Genomic DNA, 24319 nt, shown 5'->3' with positions numbered 1-24319 from the left:
CAAATTCCATTTTTAAAAATGATAATGCTGACCGGGCACGGTGGCTCACGCCTGTAATCCCAGCACTTTGGGAGGCTAAGGAGGGTGGATCACCTGAGGTCAGGAGTTCGAGACCAGTCTGGCCAACATGGTGAAACCCCATCTCTACTAAAAATATGAAAAATTAGCTGGGCATGGTGGCCCATGCCTGTGTTCCCAGCTACTCAGGAGGCTGAGGCAGGAGAATGGCTTGAACCCGGGAAGCAGAGGTTGCAGTGAGCCAAGATTGAGCCACTGCACTCCAGCCTGGGCAACAAGAGCAAAAGTCCATCTCAAAAAAAAAAAAAAAGAAAGGTAATGCTACCTTACATTCACATTACAGTTTTCATCTTTCAAATGTTTTCCTATGTATTAACTTATCTGATCCTCAAAATAATCCTATGCAATAACAATGCTAGAATTATTATGTATTTTCTTTTTTTGTTTGTTTGTGGGTTTTTCTTTTTTTGAGACGGAGTCTCCCTCTGTTGTCCAGGCTGGAATTGGAGCTATCTCCACTCACTGCAACCTATGCATCCAGGTTCAAGCAATTCTCCTGCCTCAGCCTCCCGAGTAGCTGGGACTACAGGCGTGTGCCACCGTGCCCAGCTAATTTTTAGTAGAGATGGAGTTTCACTATGTTGGCCAGGCTGATCTTGAACTCCTGACCTCAGGTGATTGGCCCGCCTCGGCCTCTCAAAGTGCTGGGATTACAGGCGTGAGCCACCACGTCCGGCATGTATTTTCTTTTACACATATTCATCTTTCAATTATATTCACTCAGGATATGTTAAAATTAGCTTATAATTACTAAGTGCACAACTACCGGTGATCCACGACAGAAGTTAGAAACATAATTACTTCCCAGGCAAGTCAGTTCATAATTTAAAATCCACCTGCAAGCAATTTATAATATTCTGCTGGTGGGTGATTAAACATTGATTACTATTCTTTCTCTTAAGAATCGAAGTAAAAGCAATTTTGTTTTTATTGTCTAAAGGACTTCTCTTGAGAATGCTCTCAAAAACATTCTCCATGGCTGGTTTTTCACAGTCTTGGCCCCAGGTTTCCTGTGTATTTCTGCTTTGCCAACCCTTACCTTCTCTGCCCACTTTGACTTAGACGATTCTCTACCCCACTCCCACTCCAAACAGGGGTTGCAATTCCTATCCAGAGGACCCTTAATTGATTGGGGAGAAATTTACTTGGCAACAAGGATATGGGCCAGATAGATATCAGCTTGAGAGTCTAGCCAACTGTGTAAATCTCTGATACAGTTAACAAGACAAAGAGGCGTTTTAAATTTAATTGAATTTTCAATGCTTCTGTGATATCAAAATTTTAGTCATTATATAAGTGTATTATCAAGTGTCATGAAATATTTGCTCTTTTTCTTTAGCAAATAATACTTTGGACAGAAAGCTTCTAATTGTTATTGACACAAATATTCTGATGAATCATCTCAAATTTGTTAGAATTTTGAAGACAACAGAAGTAGCAGGTATTTACAGAACATATTTAAAGATTCTGATTTTCTTCCTTGAGTTGATATTTTATATTAACAGTGATGTGGCTTTTTTTGCCATGAACATGTCTCCATTTAGATATGCTATATATTAAGCATATTCAGTGTTATAAGTTTATAAAAGCCTTTACAGGTTAAACTAGCAATCTGAACTCACTCTTTTTTTGATCTCCAAGAGTAATTTTAACATTCTTTTGACACATTTATTTTCTTTTAAATTTCCATTTTATAATATATTGTCTCTCAATTTATTGTGAATTTCTTACAGGTAGGGACTGTGTGCTTTAAAACTTTCAACTCTTGGACAGCAATTCCATTTAGTAGAACAATAAATGTTTGTTAAATTCTAAGAAATCTTTTTATTTTTTAGGTTTTGACAAACTTGTGTTAATAATTCCCTGGGTCGTTATGCAAGAGCTAGATCGTATGAAGGAAGGAAAACTACTAAAACGTGCCCAGCACAAAGCTATACCTGCAGTTCGTTTCATCAGTGACAGTCTCAAAAATCAAGATAGAAAGCTATTGGGTCAGTCAATACAACTTGCATCCCAAAAACATTGTAAGTATTGTTCTCTCAGGGTGCCTCCTGATTAATACTTGTTTGGGTGCAGACTCATTATTGGAGGGAAATGGTGCAAAACTTTTAAAACATTTAAACCCATTGGAATGTGAAATGGAAGGGGCATTGTGATGGTTTGTGGCTTAGTTTAGAAGTCTTTGATTTTTATTTTTCTGCTTCTCCTAGACGTTTTTATGTTATGTCTATATTTCACAGATAGTGACTGTATAGTTGTGTATGCATAATTATCTGTATCACAGAACCTTGGACTCCTTTTTTAAAAATACCATTGCTTAGTGATGAAGTCTGTTAGTGATCTAGGTTTCTAGTCTGTTAATATCACTGTATGAAGTTAATGTACTGTGGAGACGATGTTGTTTTCCTGTGGTTTGTCAGAATCGGTAATAATGAATGAGGTGTTTTTACAATAAAGATCTATAGATTTTCCCCTCATTTAATTTTTTTCAATACTAGTTTCTATTAAGTCATTTAAAAAATTGCTTTAGTCTTAGAAGCTAATTATGTTCTTTATATTTTATATAATTTGCTGGAAAAATATCTATATAAAGGAACACTTATTTCTGTGGAATTTATACGTATATTTAGAAGATTTATTTCATTCTTTCAGAATTTGTTTCTTCCCAGCTCAGAATTATTTCTATATGTAAACTTACATTATTTTAAATACCATGGATTTGTACTGTCCACTGCACCCATATTCACCATAAGATTTGAAAGAATTCATCTTAAGAGGAATCCAATTATGGTATTAACTATGAGAAGGCTTTAAAAGCCATGATTAGATTCATCTTAAGATGAATTACTTTAGTCTAAAATTTTTGTTTAGTCTTAAAATTTTGAAGAAAAAGGGTCTCTACCATTCATTCATTATCTAAACAAATATTTATTAGCTCTTAGTATATTCCAGATATAATGCTTATTAATTTTGAGTGAAGATGGTCCATGTCGAGTAGCTTTAGTTGACTGTAATTTTAGCCTTGTCCTTAACTATTTGAAAAATTATATTTATTTGATATAGTATTGATCTATTATAGTGAGAGGAACATAGGATTTGAAATATGATCAACCTAGGTTTATAGCATAACCTGGGGAAAGTTAAAGGTGAAGAAACTGAATAAATGAAATGAGAGGAAATAACTTCCACGTCATAAAATGGTTGTGAAAATTGGTTGAGTTAATATATTAAACTAATAGCTTATGGTTCAGAATAGGCAATAATTCTCTTGTGTCCTCATTATATGAAAAGCTTATGCAGATTGATAAGACTCATCTATCTTTTTTTTAATATCTGATTTATTTTTATCACTTCTAAGTTTAGAAAGTTACTCTCTCCCAACCCGCTAGGAAGATTCACAGCACTGCACTGCTTTGAGACTATGAATTGGTAACTTTGTAGAAGAGCAGTATTTAGCAATGTGCTTGAATAAGCCTAAGGATAATAATTGTCTTTCTAGAAATGTATCCTAAAAAAAGTGAGAGATGCAGGCAGTGATTTATATAAATAGTGTTCATTATAGCATTATTTATGTAACAAAAAAATTAGAATCAACTTGTATAACATTTGGAGAAGTTGCATACATTGCTATAGCCACATGAGGGGATACTATATTTGGAAAAACATTAATGACATATAATTTTAAGTAAAAACAAACATAAGATTAAAAAATATGTGAAGTATAATTCTAAATTTATTTAATTATATGTATATACTGATTAGTGATGAATAGAGGTGATATTTACCTGATGGGTTTATCAGTTATTTTAATTTTCTTTATATTTTCTGTATTTTCCAGATTTTTAATTACGTTTTTTTTTTTTTTTGAGATGGAGTCTCGCTCCCATCACGCAGGCTGGAGTGCAGTGGCGTGATCTCAGCTCATTGCAACCTCCACCTCCCGGGTTCAAGTGATTCTCCTTCCTCAGCCTCCCAAGTAGCTGGGATTACAGGTGCGCCCCACCATGCCTGGCTAATTTTTGTATTTTTAGTAGAGATGGGGTTTCACCATGTTGGCCAGGCTGGTCTCTAACTCCTGACCTTAGGTGATCCACCCTCCTTGGCCTCCCAAAGTGCTAAGATTACAGGCATAAGCCACCGTGCCTGGCTTTTTTTTTTTTTTTAAAGACAGAGTGTTCCTTTGTCACCCAGGCTGGAGTGCAATGGCGTGATCTTAGCTCACTGGAACCTCCACCTCCTAGCTCCACCTTCAAGAGCTTCTCGTGCCTCAGCCTCCTAGAGTAGCTGGGATTACAGGTGTGAGCCACCATACCCCACTGATTTTTGTATTTTTAGTAGAGATGGGGTTTCATCATGTTGGCCAGGCTGGTCTCGAACTCCTGACCTCAGGTGATCCACCTGCCTCAGCCTCCCTCGGCTCACAGGCGTGAGCCACTGTGCCCGGCTAATAAAATTATATATTTTTTATAATAAGGTAAAAATAATTAAAGGCAACAAATAGTTATCTGCCACTCCCCCAATCAGACATTTGTTCTGTATTTTTATATTTTTCATTGTATTTTTATTGATTCATTTGTTTGCCAAGTATTTGTACCAGCCACTGTTCCAAGTGTTGGCCCTGTAACAGTGAATGAGAAAGATAAACGCTGCTGTTGAGGAGGTTAAATTCTATTAGATATTAAACATCTTAATAACTATAATTTATATAGAATTTATTTATTCTGTGTGTGAGTAGAGGTCATTGATGTTGAGATGCCATTTAAGCTGAATCTTTTTAATTTTTTTTTTATTTTTTTGAGATGGAGTTTTGCTCTTGTTGCCCAGGCTGGAGTGCAGTGGCATGATCTCAGCTCACTGCAATCTCCGCCTCCCGGCCTCAAGTGTGCGAATCTCCTGCCTCAGCCTTCTGAGTAGCTGGGATTACAGGCATGTGCCACCATGCCCGGCTAATTTTTTAAGGTATTTTTAGTAGAGATGGGGTTTCACCATGTTGGTCAGGCTGATCTCGATCTCCTGACCTCAGGTGATCTGCCTGCCTCGGCTTCCCAAAGTGCCAGGATTACAGGTGTGAGCCACCACGCCTTGCCAAGCTGAATCTTAAGTAATAAATACATGGTACTTTTAAGCATTCACTGTTGCCATACACTGGGCTAAATACTTTATATACATTTTCATTTACTCCTCATGATTAAAAACTTCACCCAAGGATACATACCTAGTAAGTGGGAAAACAAGGATGCATACCCAGACTGGTCTGTTTCCGGAGTCTTTATTTTGTTCACTTTTGAACAGTACATGTACAGGTGCTCAAAAGTATTTATTGAATAACTAAATATTTCATGAATAGTCTTACAGTTTATTTTTCTGCTCCATATATCTTAGAAAAAGTGGTACTACTGATAATCTTGAGTTTTATACCTTTAGAGCAGTGCACTGTTACTTTTAAGCCTCCTTTTATCTGCTGAATTGAATTGTTTAAAGTTAACTAATGATTTTGAGTTACACATTTTGCACTATTCTTGGCATTTACCCTCTGAATTTAAGGAAAATTGGCTACTGTGATATATGTCTGTCTGGCTCACTGGTCATCTGATCAAGAAATTTAATCACATCTTCCTCACACTCATGTCCTGACATAGTTGAGCTCTGTCTAGATTTCACCAATATGAACTCCTAAAGAGTTTGTCTTTGCATATCCATCTGCTTAGCATGGGAACCTGGCACAAATTAAGCCCTATATAAATATTTATTGCATGAATGAATGAGTTTTCTAATTTGAAGAATTAGAGGACTAAGTAATATAGGCCAGAAGTTGAGAGAAAAATGATTATAAACTGGGAATAAGGTTGAGATGAATTGGCTGGTATGTCTTAAATTTTAATGTATAAGAGACAGGCCAAGAGCTTAAATTAGGATCTGGGTCCAGGCTTCAAAGATTCTTACCCAGAAATATATTTGGGATATGGTCCTGCATTCTGTGTTATTAATAAGTCTAGGGAGTTCTCAGGTAGGTAGTATATGGACTTGTGGGAAACATTATCTTTGGTCCAATTTCTACACATTGCATTATTATTATTATTTTATTCTTAATTTTTTTAGAGGCAAGGTCTCACCCTGTCACTCAGGCTGGAGTGCAGTGGCACGATCATAGCTCACTGTAGACTTGAACTCCTGAGCTCAAGTGATCCTCCCTCCTCGGCCTCCTGAGTAGCTGGGACTATAGGACTACAGGAGTGTGCCACCGAGCCTGGATAATTTTCTTGTTTTTTTGTAGAGGCAGAGTCTTGCCATGTTGCCCAGGCTGATCTTGGAATCCTGACTTTAAGCGATCCCGCTGCCTCAGCCTCTCAAAATGTTGGGATCACAGGCACCACCCACTTGGCCTGCATTATTTTTATAAAAACTGAATTTTTGCTACATGTTTTGAGGCTTAGAGAATGCCAGAGGGTACCCTGTCAGCAACTGATTAACATTTGTTAGGAATTACTTTTTGTGTTACCTTCCTAGGGCCCATATTTCTTTCTCCTGTATATCTCTAATTGCATTGCTTTAGAGATTAAGGGAGAGCACACACAGGAAACTAGTTTAGTTGCTGGTAGAACAGTTGCTTATTAGTTCACAGACTTCTTAAGCTGAGAAAATGTTAAGTTACTTATAATCTGTAAGTGACTGAATTGATATTAGAATTCATGGTTTTTGGTTTCTAGTCTGACGTTTTAGCCTTCTGATCACATTTCTTTCCTTTGAGTTTACTAATAGCCATATCCTAGGCCATTTTAATAGCGAACTAACCACATTAAATCCACAACTGTATGCTATGTAAATTCTAGATTCAGAGTTTAAAAAAAATTATTTTACTTGTCTTTTTATGTATGAAGTTTTCTTTCTTTTATACATACATAAAATAAATATATATGAAATACATATATTTCTTATATATGTATATATAAATACATGTATACTTTTTTTTTTTTTGAGATGGAGTCTCTCTCTGTTGCCCAGCCTGGAGTGCAGTGGCGCGATCTCAGCTCACTGCAACTTCTGCCTCCCGGGTTCAACTGATTCTCCTGCCTCAGATTCCGAGTAGCTGGGATTATAGGCACCTGTCACAATGCCTGGCTAATTTTTGTATTTTTAGTAGAGACGGGGTTTTACCATGTTGGCCAGGCTGGTCTCAAACTCCTGACCTCAAGTGATCTGCACACCTCGGCCTCCCAAAGTGCTGGGATTACAGGCGTGAGCCACTGTGCCCAGCTGAGATATATTTTTTAATAGAGTTTTTGAGAGTAGTTTTAGTTTCATGGGAAAATTGCACAAAAGACATCAAGATTTCCCACATACTTCCTGCCCCCACACAAGCATAGCTTCCCCATTATCAGTATCCTTCACTGGAGTGGTACCTTTGTTATAGTTGATGATCCTCCATTGACCTCATTATCATTCTGAGTACATAGTTTACATTAGGTTCACTCTTGGTGTTGTACACTCTGTGGATTTGGACAAATGCATAATGACGTGTGTCCACCATCATAGTATCATACCTTAACTACCTTAAATCTCTTAGATATTTTTGTTTTGTGAATACAGCCTAGATTATTTCTGTGGCACCCACATTTCTAGTGTACTTACTGACCATTGCCTTTACTAAATTTGCAGATGGATTGAGTGATGAGAACAATGATGATCGAGTACTAAAATGCTGTCTCCAGCACCAGGAATTATTCCCTTGTTCTTTTGTTATTCTGTGCACGTGAGTTTCATAGTCATTTGACTTTTTATTTTTAAAAAATAAACCAAATAATTAAAAAAAAATCATATGGTATCCAGCATACCAAGGATCAAAAACATACGTAATTTTCCAAATCTGCCAGTAAGCATACCCACTTGTATCTGACAGTCTTATAATGTGTGAGCACTAGAGGAATGAGATCTCAACTAGATGAAGTTTTATTTCAGTTTAATTTTTATATGATTCAGAAAACTTGAAAAGCAGGGGAAGAGGCAACTTAATATCTCTCCAAAATAGTTTAAAAATCAGAATCCGACAGGATGAGACAAGAAATTTATTTACTTACATATTGGTGAGGTGGAGATAAGGTAGTTTATGTTGGAGTTGTGTGCTGGGTGCCTATTATAGAGTTAAGACTGCCTGGATTGGAGTCCTGATCTATCATTTATCAGCGTTGTGACCCTGGACAAGTTGCTTAACTTAGTTTCCTCATGTGAAATAAACAGAAATAATAATATTACCTGCCTCATGAGATTATTGTATTTAGTCTGTTAATATATGTAAATGACTTAGAATAGTGCCTAATATATAGTAAGATCTCAGTAAGAGTTTTCTCCCTCCTTCTCCCTTCCCCCTGCTTCTTCCCTCCTTACTAATATTTCCATAACTTAGTTCAAAGATAAAACTAAGATAATGCTAAACAAAATTTTATTCATCATGTATGAGAAAAGGTTCTGAAGGGACAGAAGAGCAATTTTAATTTGCAGTTTTTTGTTTTTTTTTTAATCAGTCTACATCATGCTTTGAAACTTGCAGTTTTAATCTGTATTTTAGTCACTGCAAAATGGAGTTTTTACAGTTTCATGATCATGCTCAAATTCTTTCTGTGAAATGGAGCTATTATAGAAATCATTGGCCCTAACATGTCTCTTTTAAACATTCTGGTCAGTGTTATTATTTTAGCTATCTTCAAAGATAATGTGATTCCTTTTGCTATTAAAGGAAATATTGGAGCTTTCTATCTATAAGTTTTAAATTATATTTTGATCTAGGACATATTACTTTGGAGTTTGTTGAAGGCTGAAATAGAATTAATAATATATAAATCATTTTGAATTTGAGATAAATTTGAGAAGTAATTCTTTGTTATGTAATTATTTTTTTAGTTCAGCTTAGAATGAAAATTAAATTGACAAAACTTTATCAATTCTCCATTATTTATACATTCACTGCTTTTTTTTGGGATTAACAGATATACTATTTTTTAGCGACTGAAAATTTATAGCCAAACCTTGCTTTTAATTCTGGCATAGTCGTGTTCCAAGTGGTGAGCCTGTTTTTCTCTCTTTTTTTTGGTTGGTTTGTATGTATTTTCTTTAAATAGTGATAATCCTGTGTATTGTATAAGTCATACCTGCTATTGTGAGGACATATTTATATTACTTAAAATGGATGATGACAATGTCAATTGATAGTGATAGTAATCAGAAAAACTTTTATAACACTTATATACTATGCATCATTCTAAGTGCTTACATTTACAATCCTAAGTCTGGGCCAGCAACACAATTAATATCTCCAATCCATATTGCTTTTCTAAACTCCAGGCTAATATATTCAACTATTTATTTGATATCTCTTGGATGTTTCATAGACATCTGAAACCTATCATCTCCGTAAATGAACTCTTGAGTTTTTCTTCTCAACTCTTCTACACCTGAATAAAAAGGGTCACTTCCTACCCATATGCTAAAGCCAGAAACCAGGGAGTAAATTTTGATACCTGCCTTTTCTTCATGATCTATATACAGTGAATTAGCCAGTCCTGTGTGGTCTTCTTTAATTTTATTTTTTAGAAACAGGGTCTTGCTATGTTGCCCAGGCTAGTCTCAAACTCCTGGGCTCAAGCGATCCTCCTTCCTCAGCCCCTGAGTAGCTGAGGAAATGCACAAATCTAAACTATACAATGTTGACAAATGGATGCACTGGTGTAGCTCACATCCTGTTAATATATAGAACATGTCTGTAACTCCTCTTTTTTTTTTTTTTTTTGAGACAGAGTCTCACTCTGTCACCCAGGCTGGAGTGCAGTGGCGCAATCTCGGCTCACTGCAGTCTCTGCCTCTCGGGTTCAAGCGATTCTCCTGTCTCAGCCTCCCAAGAAGCTGGGATTACAGGCAAGTGCCACCACGCCTGACTAATTTTTGTATTTTTAGTAGAGATGGGGTTTCGCCATATTGGTCAGGCTGGTCTCAAACTCCTGACCTCAGATGATCCGGCCACCTTGGCCTCCCAAAGTACTGGAATTACAGGTATGAACCACCGCGCCTGGCCCAGAAAGTACTCTCTTGCCTTTTTGTGCTCTTTTTTTCTTGTTTCTTAAGGTGGAAACTTAGATCACTTATTTGGTACTGCTATAAATGTCCTCTAAGCACTTCTGCAGTTGTATCCCACAAATTTTAATATGTTGTGTTTTCATTTTCATTCTATTCAATATACTTTATAATTTCCCTTGTGACTCTTTCTCTGATCCATATAGGTTATTTAGACGTTTGTTGCCTAATTCTAAGTGTTTGCAAAATTTTCAGATACTTGTTTTGTTTTTTTTACTGAATTGTAGTTTAATTTCTTTGTGAATTGAGAACATAATTTACATGATTTCTGTTCTTTTAAATTTGTTAAAGTTTGTTTTGTAGCCAAGAATATGGTCTGTTTTAGTGAATGTTTTCTGTGTATTTGAACAGAATGTGTATTCTGCCCTTATGGGTGGGGTATTCTATAAATTTCAATTAGGTCAGGTTGGTTGATAGTATCCTTCAGGTCTTCTATAACCTTACTGGCCTACTTTTTCTTTTTTTTTTCTTTTTTTTTTTTTTTGAGATGGAGTCTCACTCTGTCGCCCAGGCTGGAGTGAAGTGGTGCAATCTTGGCTCACTGCAGCCTCTGCCTCCCGGGTTCAAGCAATTCTCCTGCCTTAGCCTCTCAAGTAGCTGGGACTACAGTTGCATGCTGCCATGCCTGGATAATTTTTGTATTTTTAGTAGAGACAGGGTTTCACCATGTTGGCCAGGATGATCTTGATCTCCTGACCTCCTGATCCTCCCGCCTCGGCCTCCCAAAGTGCTGGGATTACAGTCATGAGCCGCCTTGCCCAGGCTGGTCGCCTACTTTTTCTGTGATCACTTTGAAAGGAGTATTGAAGTCTCCAACTGTAATTGTGGATTTGTCTATTTCTCCTTTCAGTTGTATTTGTTTTGCTTCATGTATTGTGAAAGCCGCTAAAGCTATGGCTTTCTGTTGTGGTAAAGCCATTGATGAATTGGAGAATTCCCTCAGGCAAAAAGATAGAAACTTGTAGTGAGATGCATATACATCTAAGATTGTTTATGCTTGTCTTCTTGGAGAATTGCTTCTTTTATAATTATGTAATGTCCTTTTTGGTTCTGACATTGTTCCTGGTTCTAAAGTCTTCTTTGTCTAGTATGAATGCAACTATTCCAACTTTCTTTTGCTTAGTATTTATGTGGTGTATCTTTTTGTATCCTTTTACTTTTAGCCCCTCTATGCCTGTATACTTAAAGTAAGTTTCTTGTAGACATCATATGGTTGGTTCTTTTTTGACCAATCTGACAATTTCTGTCTTTTAACTGTTAAGTTTAGACCATACACATTTAATTTGTTGGATTAAAATCTACCATTTTGCAAATTATTTTCTATTTGTTTTGTTCCATCTGTGCTTTTCTTCCTTTTTCTCTTTTCGATTAATTGTGCATTTTTAATGATACCATTTTGTCCCCATTATTTACTTATTTATACTTTTTTGAAAAAACTTCTTATGGTTGTTTTAGTGTTTACAATATACATCTTTACTTATTAAAGCCTACCTTCAAATACTATACTGCTTCACAGGTACCATAAGGATATTGCTGTTGTATATATTGTCCCACAGCTCTTGGATACTTTTTTTTTTTTAAAAAAAAGTCTTTTATTATCTTTTTGTTTCAGTTTGGGTAATTTCTTTTGACTTCCCTTCAAGTTTGTTGATTCTTTCCTTGCCTTTGTCAAGTCCATTGACAAGCCTGTTCAAGGCATTCTGCATTTTTGTTACTGTGTTTTTTATTGCTAGCATTTCCATTTTATTCTTATGGTTTTCATCTCTATGAAACTGCTTGATTTTCCTTTCTTTCACCTTTTCCATTAGAGCCTTTAACATATTAATAAAAATTACTTTAAATTTGCTGTCAGATAGCTTCAGTATCTGTGTCGTATTCAAGCCTAGTTCTGTTGATTACTTTGACTCTTGGCAGTATGTTGTTTTTCTCTGGGCATAGTTTATATGCAGATTTTGGGGCTCACTTGCTCTGTGGTTTCTTTACTTCAGTTTCTCCCTTAACTTTCTTTTTTTTATTATTATTATACTTTCAGTTCTGGGATACATATGCAGAACGCGCAGGTTTGTTACATAGGTATACACGTGCCATGGTGATTTGCTGCATCCATCAACCTGTCATCTGCATTAAGTATTTCTCCTAATGCTATCCTTCCCCTATTCCTCAACCGCCCAACAGGCCCCAGTGTGTGGTGTTCCCCTCCCTGTGTCCATGTGTTCTCATTGTTCAACTCCCACTTATGAGTGAGGACATGCAGTGTGTGGTTTTCTGTTCCTGTGTTAGTTTGCTGAGGATGATGGCTTCCAGCGTCATCCATGTCCCTGCAAAGGACATGAACTCATCCTTTTTTTATGGCTGCATAGTATTCCATGGTGTATATGTGCCACATTTTCTTTCTTTTTTTTTTTTTAATTATTATTATTATTATACTTTAGGTTTTATGGTACATGTGCGCAATGTGCAGGTAAGTTACATATGTATACATGTGCCATGCTGGTGCGCTGCACCCACCAACTCGTCATCTAGCATTAGGTATATCTCCCAATGCTATCCTTCCCCCCTCCCCCTACCCCACAACAGTCCCCGAAGTGTGATGTTCCCCTTCCTGTGTCCATGTGTTCTCATTGTTCAATTCCCACCTATGAGTGAGAATATGCGGTGTTTGGTTTTTTGTTCTTGCGATAGTTTACTGAGAATGATGATTTCCAATTTCATCCATGTCCCTACAAAGGACATGAACTCATCATTTTTTATGGCTGCATAGTATTCCATGGTGTATATGTGCCACATTTTCTTAATCCAGTCTATCATTGTTGGACATTTGGGTTGGTTCCAAGTCTTTGCTATTGTGAATAATGCGGCAATAAACATACGTGTGCATGTGTCTTTATAGCAGCATGATTTATAGTCCTTTGGGTATATACCCAGTAATGGGATGGCTGGGTCAAATGGAATTTCTAGTTCTAGATCCCTGAGGAATCGCCACACTGACTTCCACAAGGGTTGAACTAGTTTACAGTCCCACCAACAGTGTAAAAGTGTTCCTATTTCTCCACATCCTCTCCAGCACCTGTTGTTTCCTGACTTTTTAATGATTGCCATTCTAACTGGTGTGAGATGGTATCTCATTGTGGTTTTGATTTGCATTTCTCTGATGGCCAGTGATGGTGAGCATTTTTTCATGTGTTTTTTGGCTGCATAAATGTCTTCTTTTGAGAAGTGTCTGTTCATGTCCTTCGCCCACTTTTTGATGGGGTTGTTTGTTTTTTTCTTGTAAATTTGTTGGAGTTCATTGTAGATTCTGGATATTAGCCCTTTGTCAGATGAGTAGGTTGCGAAAATTTTCTCCCATTTTGTAGGTTGCCTGTTCACTCTGATGGTAGTTTCCTTTGCTGTGCAGAAGCTCTTTAGTTTAGTTAGATCCCATTTGTCAATTTTGGCTTTTGTTGCCATTGCTTTTGGTGTTTTAGACATGAAGTCCTTGCCCATGCCTATGTCCTGAATGGTAATGCCTAGGTTTTCTTCTAGGGTTTTTATGGTTTTAGGTCTAACATTTAAGTCTTTAATCCATCTTGAATTGATTTTTGTATAAGGTGTAAGGAAGGGATCCAGTTTCAGCTTTCTACATATGGCTAGCCAGTTTTCCCAGCACCATTTATTAAATAGGGAATCCTTTCCCTATTTAACACTATGCAATTGTGCATAGTATTCCATGGTGTATATGTGCCACATTTTCTTAATCCAGTCTATCACCGATGGACATTTGGGTTGGTTCCAAGTCTTTGCTATTGTGCATAGTGCCGCAATTAACATATGTGTGCATGTGTCTTTATAGTAGCATGACTTATAATCCTTTGGGTATGTACCCAGTAATGGGATTGCTGGGTCAAATGGTATTTCTGGTTCTAGATGCATGAGGAATCACCACACTGTCTTCTACAGTGGTGAACTAATTTACACTCCCACCAACAGTGTGAAAGTGTTCCTATTTCTGCACGTTCTCTCCAGCATCTGTTGTTTCTTGACTTTTTAATGATTGCCATTCTAACTGGCATGAGATGGTATCTCATTGTGGTTTTGATTTGCATTTCTCTAATGACCAGTAATGATGAGCTTTTTTTCCTTGTTTGTTGACACATAAACGTCTTCTTTTGAGAAGTGTCTGTTCATATCATTTGCCCCCTTTTTGATGGGGTTGTTTTTTTCTTGTAAATTTGTTTAAGGTCTTTGTCGATTCTGGATATTAGCCCTTTGTCAAATGATAGGTTGCAAAAATTTTCTCACATTCTGTAGGTTGCTTGTTAACCCTGATGATAGTTTCTTTTGATGTGCAGAAGCTCTTTAGTTTAATTAGATCCCATTTGTCAGTTTTGGCTTTTGTTGCCATTGCTTTTGGTGTTTTAGTCATGAAGTCTTTGCCCATGCCTATGTCCTGAATGGTATCGCCTAGGTTTTCTTCTAGGGTTTTTATGGTTTTAGGTCTTACATCTAAGTTTTTAATCCATCTTGAGTTAATTTTTGTGTAAGGTGTAAGGAAGGGTTCCAGTTTCAGTTTTCTGCATATGGCTAGCCAGTTTTCCCAACACCATTTATTATGTAGGGAATCCTTTCCCCATTGCTTGTTTTTGTCAGGTTTGTCAAAGATCAGATGGTTGTAGATGTTATTTCTGAGGCTTCTGTTCTGTTCCATTGGTCTATATCTCTGTTTTGGTACCAGTACCATACTGTTTTTGTTACTGTGGCCTTGTAGTATAGTTTGAAGTCAGGTAGTGTGATGCCTCCAGCTTTGTTCTTTTTGCTTAGGATTGTCTTGGCTATATGGGCTCTTTCTTCTTTCCATATGAAATTTAAAGTAGCTTTTCTAATTCTGTGAAGAAAGCCAGTGGTAGCTTGATCAGGATAGCATTGAATCAATAAATTACTTTGGACATTGTGGCCATTTTCACAATATTGATTCTTCCTATCCATGAGCATGGAATGTTTTTCCATTTGTTTGTGTCCTCTCTTATTTCCTTGAGCAGTGGTTTGCAGTGCTTCTTAAAAAGGTCCTTCTCATCCCTTGTAAGTTGTATTCCTAGTTATTTTATTGTCTTTGTAGCAATTGTGAATGGGAGTTCACTCCTGATTTGGTTTGCTGTTTGTCATTTATTGGTGTATAGGAATGCTTGTGATTTTTGCACATTGATTTTGTATCCTGAGACTTTAGAAAATATTTATATATTTAGAAAATATGCAATCATGTCATCTGCAAACAGAGACAGTTTGATTTCTTCTCTTCGTATTTGAATACCCTTTATTTCTTTCTGTTGTCTGATTGCCCTGGCCAGAACTTCCAATACTATGTTGAATAGGAGTGGAGAGAGAGGGCATCCTTGTCTTGTGCCGGTTTTCAAAGGCAATGCTTCCAGCTTTTGCCCATTCAGTGTGGTATTGGCTGTGGGTTTGTCATAAATAGCTCTTAATATTTTGAGATATATTCCATTTCAAACTCGTTCCACCGAGTTTATTGAGAGTTTTTAGCATGAAGGGTGTTGAATTTTATCGAAGGCCTTTTCTACATCTATTGAGATAATCATGTGGTTTTTGTCATTGGTTCTGTTTATGTGATGGATTACAATGATTGATTTGCATATGTTGAACCAGCCTTGCATCCCAGGGATGAAGCCGACGTGATCGTGGTGGATAAGCCTTTTAATGTGCTGCTGGATTCAGTTTGCTAGTATTTTATTGAGGATTTTTGCATTGATGTTCATCAGGGATATTTGTCTGAAATTTTCTTTTTTGTTGTGTCTCTGCCAGGTTTTGGTATCAGGATGATGCTGGCCTCATGCATTAGGGAGGAGTCCCTCTTTTTCTATTGTTTGTAATAGTTTCAGAAGGAATGGTGCCAGCTTCTCTTTGTTCCTCTAGTAGAATTTGGCTGTGAATCCATCTGGTCCTGGACTTTTTTGGTTGGTAGGCTATTAATTGCTGCCTCAATTTCAGAACTTGTTATTGGTCTATTCAGGGATTCAGCTTCTTCCTGATTTAGACTTGGGAGGGTGTATGTGTCCAGGAATTTCTCCATTTTTTTCTAGATTTTCTAGTTTATTTGCGTAAATGTGTTTATAGTATTCTCTGATGGTAGTTTGTATTTCTGTGGGATGGGTGGTGATATCCCCTTTATCATTTTTTTTGTTATCTCTCTTTTCTTCTTTATTAGTCTGGCTAGCAGTCTGTCTATTTTGTTGATCTTTCAAAAAACCAGCTCCTGGATTCATTGAGTTTTTGAAGGGTTTTTTGTGTCTCTATCTCCTTCAGTTCTGCTGTGATCTTAGTTATTTCTTTTCTTCTGCTAGCTTTTGAATTTGTTTGCTCTTGTTTCTCTACGTCTTTTAATTGTGATGTTAGGGTGTCAATTTTAGATCTTTCCGGCTTTCTCTTGTGTGCGTTTAGTGCTATAAATTTCCCTCTAAACACTGCTTTAGCTATGTCCCAGAGATTCTGTAACATTGTGTCTTTGTTCTCACTGGTTTCAAAGAACTTATTTATTTCTGCCTTCATTTCGTTATTTACCCGGTAGTCATTCAGGAGCAGGTTGTTCAGTTTCCATGACGTTGTGTGGTTTTGAGTGAGTTTCTTAATCCTGAGTTCTAATTTGATTGCACTGTGGTCTGAGAGACTTGTTTATTATGATTTACATTCTTTTGCATTTGCTGAGGAGTGTTTTACTTCAAATTATGTGGTCAGTTTTAGAATAAGTGTGATGTGCTGAGAAGAATGTATATTCTGTTGATTTGGGGTGGAGAGTTCTCTCTATTAGGTCCACCTGGTCCAGAGCTGAGTTCAAGTCCTGGATATCCTTGTTACTTTTCTGTCTTGTTGATCTGTCTAATATTGACAGTGGGGTGTTAAAGTCTCCCACTATTATTGTGTTGGGAGTCTAAGTCTCTTTGTAGGTCTCTAAGAACTTGCTTTATGAATCTGCTGCTCCTGTATTGGGTGCATATATATTTAGGAAAGTTAGCTCTTCTTGTTGCATTGATTCTTTACCATTAAGTAATGCCTTTCTTTGTCTCTTTTGATCTCTGTTTAAAGTCTGTTTTATCAGAGACTAGGATTGCAACCCCTGCTTTTTTTTGCTTTCCATTTGCTTTGTAAATCTTCCTCCATCCCTTTATTTTGAGCCTATGTGTGTCTTTTCACATGAGATGGGGCTCCTGAATACAGCACACTGATGAGTCTTGACTCTTTATCCAGTTTGCTAGTCTGTGTCTTTTAATTGGGGCATTTAGCTTGTTTACATTTTTTTTTTTTTTGAGATGAGTCTCGCTCTGTCATCCAGCCTGGAGTGCAGTGGTGAGATCTCAGCTCACTGCAGCCTCCGTGTCCTGGGTTCTCCTGCCTCAGCGATTCTCCTGCCTCAGCCTCCTGAGTAGCTGGGATTACAGGCGCACACCACCATGCCTGGCTAATTTTTGTATTTTTAGTAGAGACGGTATTTCACTATGTTGGTCAGGCTGGTCTGGAACTCCTCACCTCGTGATCCACCCGCCTTGGCCTCCCAAAGTGCTGGGATTACAGGCATGAGCCACCACGCCTGGCCTAGCCCATTTACATTTAAGGTTAACATTGTTATGTGTGAATTTGATTCTGTCATTATGATGCTAGCTGGTTATTTTGCCCATTAGTTGATGCAGTTTCTTCATAGTGTCGATGGTCTTTACAATTTGGTATGTTTTTGCAGTGGCTGGTACTGGTTGTTCCTTTCCATATTTAGTGCTTCCTTCAGGACCTCTTGTAAGGGAGGCCTGGTGGTGACAGAATCTCACAGCATTTGCTTGTCTGTAAAGGATTTTATTTCTCCTTGCCTTATGAAGCTTAGTTTGGCTGGATATGAAAGTCTGGGCTGAAAATTCTTTAAGATTGTTGAATATTGGCCTCCACTCTCTTGTGGCTTGTAGGGTTTCTGCCGAGAGATCTGCTGTTAGTCTGATGGGCTTCCCTTTGTGGGTAACCCGACTTTTCTCTCTGACTGCCCTTAACATTTTTCCCTTCATTTCAACCTTGGTGAATGTGACGATTATGTGTCTTGGGGTTGCTCTTCTTGAGGAGTATCTTTGTGGTGTTCTCTGTATTTTCTGAATTTGAATGTTGGCCTGTCTTGCTAGGTTGGGGAAGTTCTCCTGGATAGTATCCTGAAGAGTGTTTTCCAACTTGGTTCCATTCTCCCTGTCATTTTCAAGTACACTAGTCAAATGTAGGTTTGGTCTTTTCACATAGTTCCATATTTCCTGGAGGCTTTGTTTGTTCCTTTTTATTCTTTTTTCTCTAATCTTGTCTTCAGGCTTCATTTCATTAAGTTGATCTTCAGTTTGTGATATCCTTTCTTCTGCTTGATCGGTTTGGCTATTAATACTTGTGTATGCTTTACGAAGTTCTCGTGCTGTTTTTTTCAGCTCCATTAGGTCATTTATCTTTTTCTCTGAACTGGTTATTATAGTTAGCAATTCCTCTAACCTGTTTTTTTCAAGGTTCTTAGCTTCCTTGCATTGAGTTAGAACATGCTCCTTTAGCTCAGAGGAGTTTGCCATTACCCACTTTCTGAAGCCTACTTCTGTCAATTCATCAACTCATTCTGTGTCTAGTTTTTTTCTCTTGTTGGTGAGGAGTTGTGATCCTTTGGAGGAGAAAATGCATTGTGATTTTGGAATTTTCAGCCTTTTTGAGCTGGTTTTTCCTCATCTTTATGGATTTATCTACCTTTGTTCTTTGATGTTGGTGACCTTCGGATAGGGTTTCTGTGTGGATGCCCTTTTTGTTGATGTTGATGCTACTCCTTCCTGTTTGTTGGTTTTCCTTCTAACAGTCAGACGCCTCTGCTGCAGGTCTGCTGGAGTTTGCTGGAGGTCCACTCCAGACCTTGTTTGCCTGGGTATCACCAGCAGAGGCTGCAGAACAGCAAAGATTGCTGCCTGTTCCTTCCTCTGGAAGCTTCGTCCCAGAGGGGCACCCGCCAGATGCCAGCTGGAGTTCCCCTGTATGAGGTGTCTGTCAACCCCTGTTGGGAGGTGTCTCTTAGTTAGGGGGCGCGAGGTTCAAGGACCCACTTGAGGAGACAGTCTGTCTCTTAGCAGAGCTGGAGCGCTGTGCTGGGAGATCCACTGCTCTCTTCAGAGCCGGCAGGCAGGAACGTTTAAGTCTGCTGAAGCTGTGCCCACAGCCGCCGCTTCCCCCAGGTGCTCTGTCCCAGGGAGATAGGAGTTTTATCTACAAGCTCCTGGGTGGGGCTGCTGCCTTTCTTTCAGAGGTGCCCTGCCCAGAGAAGAGGAATCTAGAGAGGAAATTTGGGTACAGCGGCTTTGGGGCGCTGCGGTGGGCTTCGCCGAGTCTAAACTTCCTGGGGTCTTTGTTTACACTGTGAGGGTAAAACTGCCTACTCAAGCTTCAGTAATGGCGGATGCCCCTCCCCCCACCAAATTCGAGCATCCCAGGTTGACTTCAGACTGCTGTGCTGGCAGCAAGAATTTCAAGCCAGTGGATCTTAGCTTGCTAGGCTTTGTGAGGCTGGGATCCACGGAGCTAGACCACTTGGCTCCATGGCTTCAGCGCCCCCTTCCAGGGGAGTGAATGGTTCTGTCTTGCTGGTGTTCAGGCGCCGCTGGATTATGAAAAAACCTATTGCAGCTAGCTCAGTGTCTGCCTAAATGGCCGCCCAGTTTTGGGCTTGAAACCCAGGGCCCTAGTGATGTAGGCACCCAAGGGAATCTCCTGGTCTGCGGGTTGTGAAGACCATGGGAAAAGTATAGTGTCTGGGCCAGAGTACACGGTTCCTCAGGGCACAGTCCCTCACAACTTCGCTTGGCTAGGGGAGGGAGTTCCCTGACCTCTTGCACTTCCTGGGTGGTTGGATGCCCCACTCTGCTTCAGCTTGCCCTCCGAGGGCTGCACACTTTGTCTAACCAGTCCCAGTGAGATGAGTTGGGTACCTCAGTTGGAAATGCAGAAATCACCTGCCTTCTGCGTTGATCTCGCTGGGAGCTGCAGACAGGAGCTGTTCCTATTCAGACATCTTGCCAGCTGCCAACCTAGAGCACTCTCCCCCTTAACTTTCCAGCTGCCCTGGTCAACCTTGAACATGGTTCTTTGACATTTCAAGCCACTAATACTTGTCATACTTGATGAACTGGGAAATGCCCTTAGGTAAAAAGAGACTTGTAGTTCTCGCTATGCATTTTCTGTGTCTTCAGGGTGGACTCCCACTCCAGCTTCTGCCTACATTCTGTTGCTTTCTAGTGCCTTCAAATAGTTAATATATATATTTTTTTGGTTTAGATTTTATAATTCTCATTCGTAGTAGGCTTAATGTGACCAGACTACTCTGCCATTAACAGAAGCTGGAAGCCTACTGGCCTCCGGAACAATTTAATAAACACAGATACAATCATGTCATTTCCCCACTGAAGCCCTTAAAGTTCCTGTTTTTTAATGTCCTTGTCCTTCTCTGTAACCTCATAAACTGGTCTCATGCATTATCTTCTAATCATATTGGCTTCTTTCAGCAAACAGCAAGTTTGTGCTATTTGTCTTATGCTTAATCTGAGTAAATTTGTACTTGTCTGCCTACTGTAAATTATTTCTCATACATAGCTCTCTGTTTATTTCTCTTTGGGTAATCAACATTCCTGTATTCAAATCCAGCTCCCACTTACTGGGTATAACTTTGGACAAGTTACTTAACTTCTTTACACCTCAATTCCCCGTCTGTGAAATGGGGGTAAAGTTAATACTACTCCTACCTCAGAAGTTTGTTGTGAGGATTAAATAGATTTATATATATATATAAAGCACTTTAGAATGGTGCCTAGTACCCAAAGCTCATATTTTTTAAAAAGAGTTGTTATTCTTTCTTAAGATATAGTGAGAATCACCTGCCTCTGACTAGATCTCATGTGTTTTGATTTGCCATGTGGTTTACCTTATAAAAAATATTTTTTCCTCCTAATCCCAACCTCCCAACCTTAGGGATGATAGAAACTTAAGAAACAAAGGCCTAATAAGTGGTGTGAAGTCACTCAGTAAAGAAGAATTGAGTGCAGAGTTATCACACTTATCTCTGAACACAGATGTGTGTCATCAGCCTTGTATTCCCAAGCAACAGTTGAAAGCAGGTAGTATTTTTACTATAAATAATTAGAGATATATCTTATTTTATACACTAAGATTATTTATAACATTAGAATCAATAGTAAATTTTTATTTTGTACATTTAAAATAACATCGTTTGGAATACTTGCTGGCATGTAAATCATTGAATAAATGGAAGTTATGATGGTAATCCAAAAGAAAACATAATTAACATTATTACCTTCTATATGTACTTTTACAAATTAATTTGATGTTTTTGTCTGCACGCTTACATACATTTTTACATTATAATCACTGTGTACATGCTAATTTGTACCTTGCAGAGTGTACCTTTATTTTTCACCTTCATTTTCTTCAAGTGAAACAGAGTATTCCTTTTAAATTAATAGCAGTTATAGGAGATATTTAGTTGACATAGAGATAATTTTTTAGTTTCTTTTTTAAGTTGGCTTTCTATTTATAACCTTCTATTAATATGATAAAAACTCAGCTAGCAATAGAGAAACTTGTTGGAATCTAGTAATAGTTTTCTTTTTAAAAATTTTAAACTAATAATCAAGAAGTAACAGGCTGGGCACGCTGGCTCATGCCTGTAATCCCAGCACTTTGGGAGGCCGAGGTGGGTGGATCACCTGAGGAGCTTGAGACCAGCCTGGCCAACATGGGGAAACCCTGTCTGTACTAAAAATACAAAAAAATTCGCTGGGCGTGGTGGCGGGCGCCTGTAATCCCAGCTACTCGGGAGGCTGAGGCAGGAGAATTGCTTGAACCCGAGAGGTGGAGGTTGCAGTGAGCCGAGATGGTGCCATCGTACTCCAGCCTGGGCAACAAGAGCAAAACTCCGTCTCAGGAAAAAAAAAAAAAAAGTAAGGACAATGCTATTATTTCATTTTTTTTCACCAGAATAATCTGTTCTGTAGCTTGATATTTGAAGGAATATTATATTAAACCTGACATTATTTATAAGTACATCCCACCTTTTCCCTCTTTGGGGAAAATGATTATTGAAGTCTCTAATATATGTGCATTTTATATATAATTGTGTAAATAGTCATATATACATATATACTACTTATTTACCCTTTTTGGAAATAATGTTTTTGTCATAATATTCAAAATGGCCTTTGAAGGAATAACAGGATATTCTAGTTTACAGTTTTTCAAAGGTAGTGTGCCTTTAGCTTGTCCACTTTGTAGAGATAAGCCACTTAATATTTTTAATTTTGCCATGAGAAAATTACAGTTGTTTTCAAGTATCTAAAAAGTAATGTTAATGAAGTAATATCACTTAAAATAATAAAAGCTCCTTTTAAAGGAGGAGAGCATGAAGATAGTTAAGCTGGAAATTTATTGATGTGGGCTGAGTTTAGAAAAATATTCCATTTTTGCCAGCTACTCGGGGTGCTGAGGCAGGAGAATCACTTGAACTCAGGAGGCAGAGGTTTCAGTGAGCCAAGATCGCGCCACTACATCCAGCCTGGGCGACAGAGCGAGACTCCATATCAAAAGAAAAAAAAAAGAAAAATATTCCATTTTTGGAAAAAAACCCATTTTGATCCATAGTTCTTGGTTTTTTGTTGTGAAGAAATCCAAGACATTCTTGTAACTCTCTTTGGAAAATAATAAAATTAAATTGTAGTTGAAATATCACATACATTTCTTACATTTTTATTTGAGTAAAAATATTATTTAATTGCCTGTTAAAAAGATAAAACATTTGTTAAAGTAATATATTTATGTTGCATCTAAAGTAACTATAATAGAGATACATGTTTCTACATTGTTTTGAAAATAAAATATTGGTTTGTTTTATATATAATTAAAATATATACACAAAATGTTTACTGTTTATGGCAATATACCGATTATATGTATAATAATTACTGTTAGCATTCTAAATAAAGTCTGTAACTATTTGTTTTAAAGAAACAACACCCTTGAAAGAGAGCTATAAGGAAGAATCTACAAATTCTGGACTGTCCATTCTGCTTGAGAGCATTGTATCTGATCTTGAAAAATCTCTTGGAACAGGTTTATCTTCAATATTAGAAACAGAAATGAAAATTGCTTTCGGAAACCTTTGGATGGAGGTGATTAGTTGAACTCTATTAGTTGAAAATTTCTTTTTTATTGCTGAAGATTTGTTATCTTAAGAAATATTACTTGTATAAAATGCATACGCTTCATTGAATAATCTGTATCATGTTACATTTTTCTTCAAGTTTTTGAAATAGTTTTTTGACAGTTAAATGATGGACATTTCTTAATGGTTAGGAATATATGTTATTCTTTTTTTTGAGTAAACAGCTATTTATTTTGCATCTGCTCTGTGTCAGATGCACTGTCCCATGGTGCTTAAATTGAATTTAAAAAAACTTACCTATTTAATTTGAGTCAAAATGTCGAATATAGGGAATCTCCCTAGCAATATGTATGCAGAAAAAGAAGTATATATTTTTGCTTGTGCCATGTAAATGTAAGCATCAGAGTATAAGTTGATTGTATTAGTAAGATATTTTGAATTTTCTTTGGATTCACACCTTTTTAACAATCAGTAAAACTCTAATAATAATGGTTTCAAAAGTTCAGTGTTTTTTTATTTTGTTTTTGTTTTGTTTTGAGACAGTGTCTCGCTCTTGTTGCCCAGGCTTGAGTGCAATGGCATGATCTTGGCTCACTGCAACCTCCGCCTCCCAGATTCAAGTGATTCTCCTGCCTCAGCCCCGCAAGCAGCTGGGATTACAGGCATGTGACGCCATGCCCAGCTAATTTTTGTATTTTTATTAGAGACGAGGTTTCTCCATGTTGGTCAGGCTGGTCTCGAACTCCTGACCTCAAGTGATCCTTCTGTTTCGGCCTCCCATGGTGCTGGAATTATAGGTGTGAGCATTTATAGCTAGGAGAAACATGATTTCGCATCAATCATAGCTTGTATCTATTCCAGCTGTTCAGTGAGATTCTAATATTTGCCAGAACGGTGCATTTGCTACTTGAT

General features: G+C 37.7%; 1 protein-coding gene across 27 annotated transcripts in view; it reads left to right on the top strand.

Moving 5' to 3' along the window:
- Positions 1–24319, top strand: part of SWT1 (SWT1 RNA endoribonuclease homolog) — a 131564-nt gene that overhangs the window by 23950 nt on the left and 83295 nt on the right. For 22 of the 27 annotated variants that reach the window (XM_063647979.1, XM_054466309.2, XM_063648022.1 and 19 more), the window contains exons 8-12: positions 1418–1519; positions 1914–2102; positions 7735–7828; positions 21202–21347; positions 23251–23414. In XM_063647979.1, the coding sequence (XP_063504049.1) occupies positions 1418–1519; positions 1914–2102; positions 7735–7828; positions 21202–21347; positions 23251–23414 (695 nt within the window). The remainder of the gene's footprint in view (positions 1–1417; positions 1520–1913; positions 2103–7734; positions 7829–21201; positions 21348–23250; positions 23415–24319) is intronic. The other 5 variants (XM_063648020.1, XM_063648035.1, XM_063648038.1 and 2 more) reach the window with 1 other exon arrangement.

This window comes from Pongo pygmaeus, chromosome 1, assembly GCF_028885625.2.
Source record: "Pongo pygmaeus isolate AG05252 chromosome 1, NHGRI_mPonPyg2-v2.0_pri, whole genome shotgun sequence".
Lineage (NCBI taxonomy): Eukaryota > Metazoa > Chordata > Mammalia > Primates > Hominidae > Pongo > Pongo pygmaeus.
The sequence above is the reverse complement of the archived record's forward strand: the minus strand, read 5'-3'. Positions and strand labels throughout refer to the sequence as shown.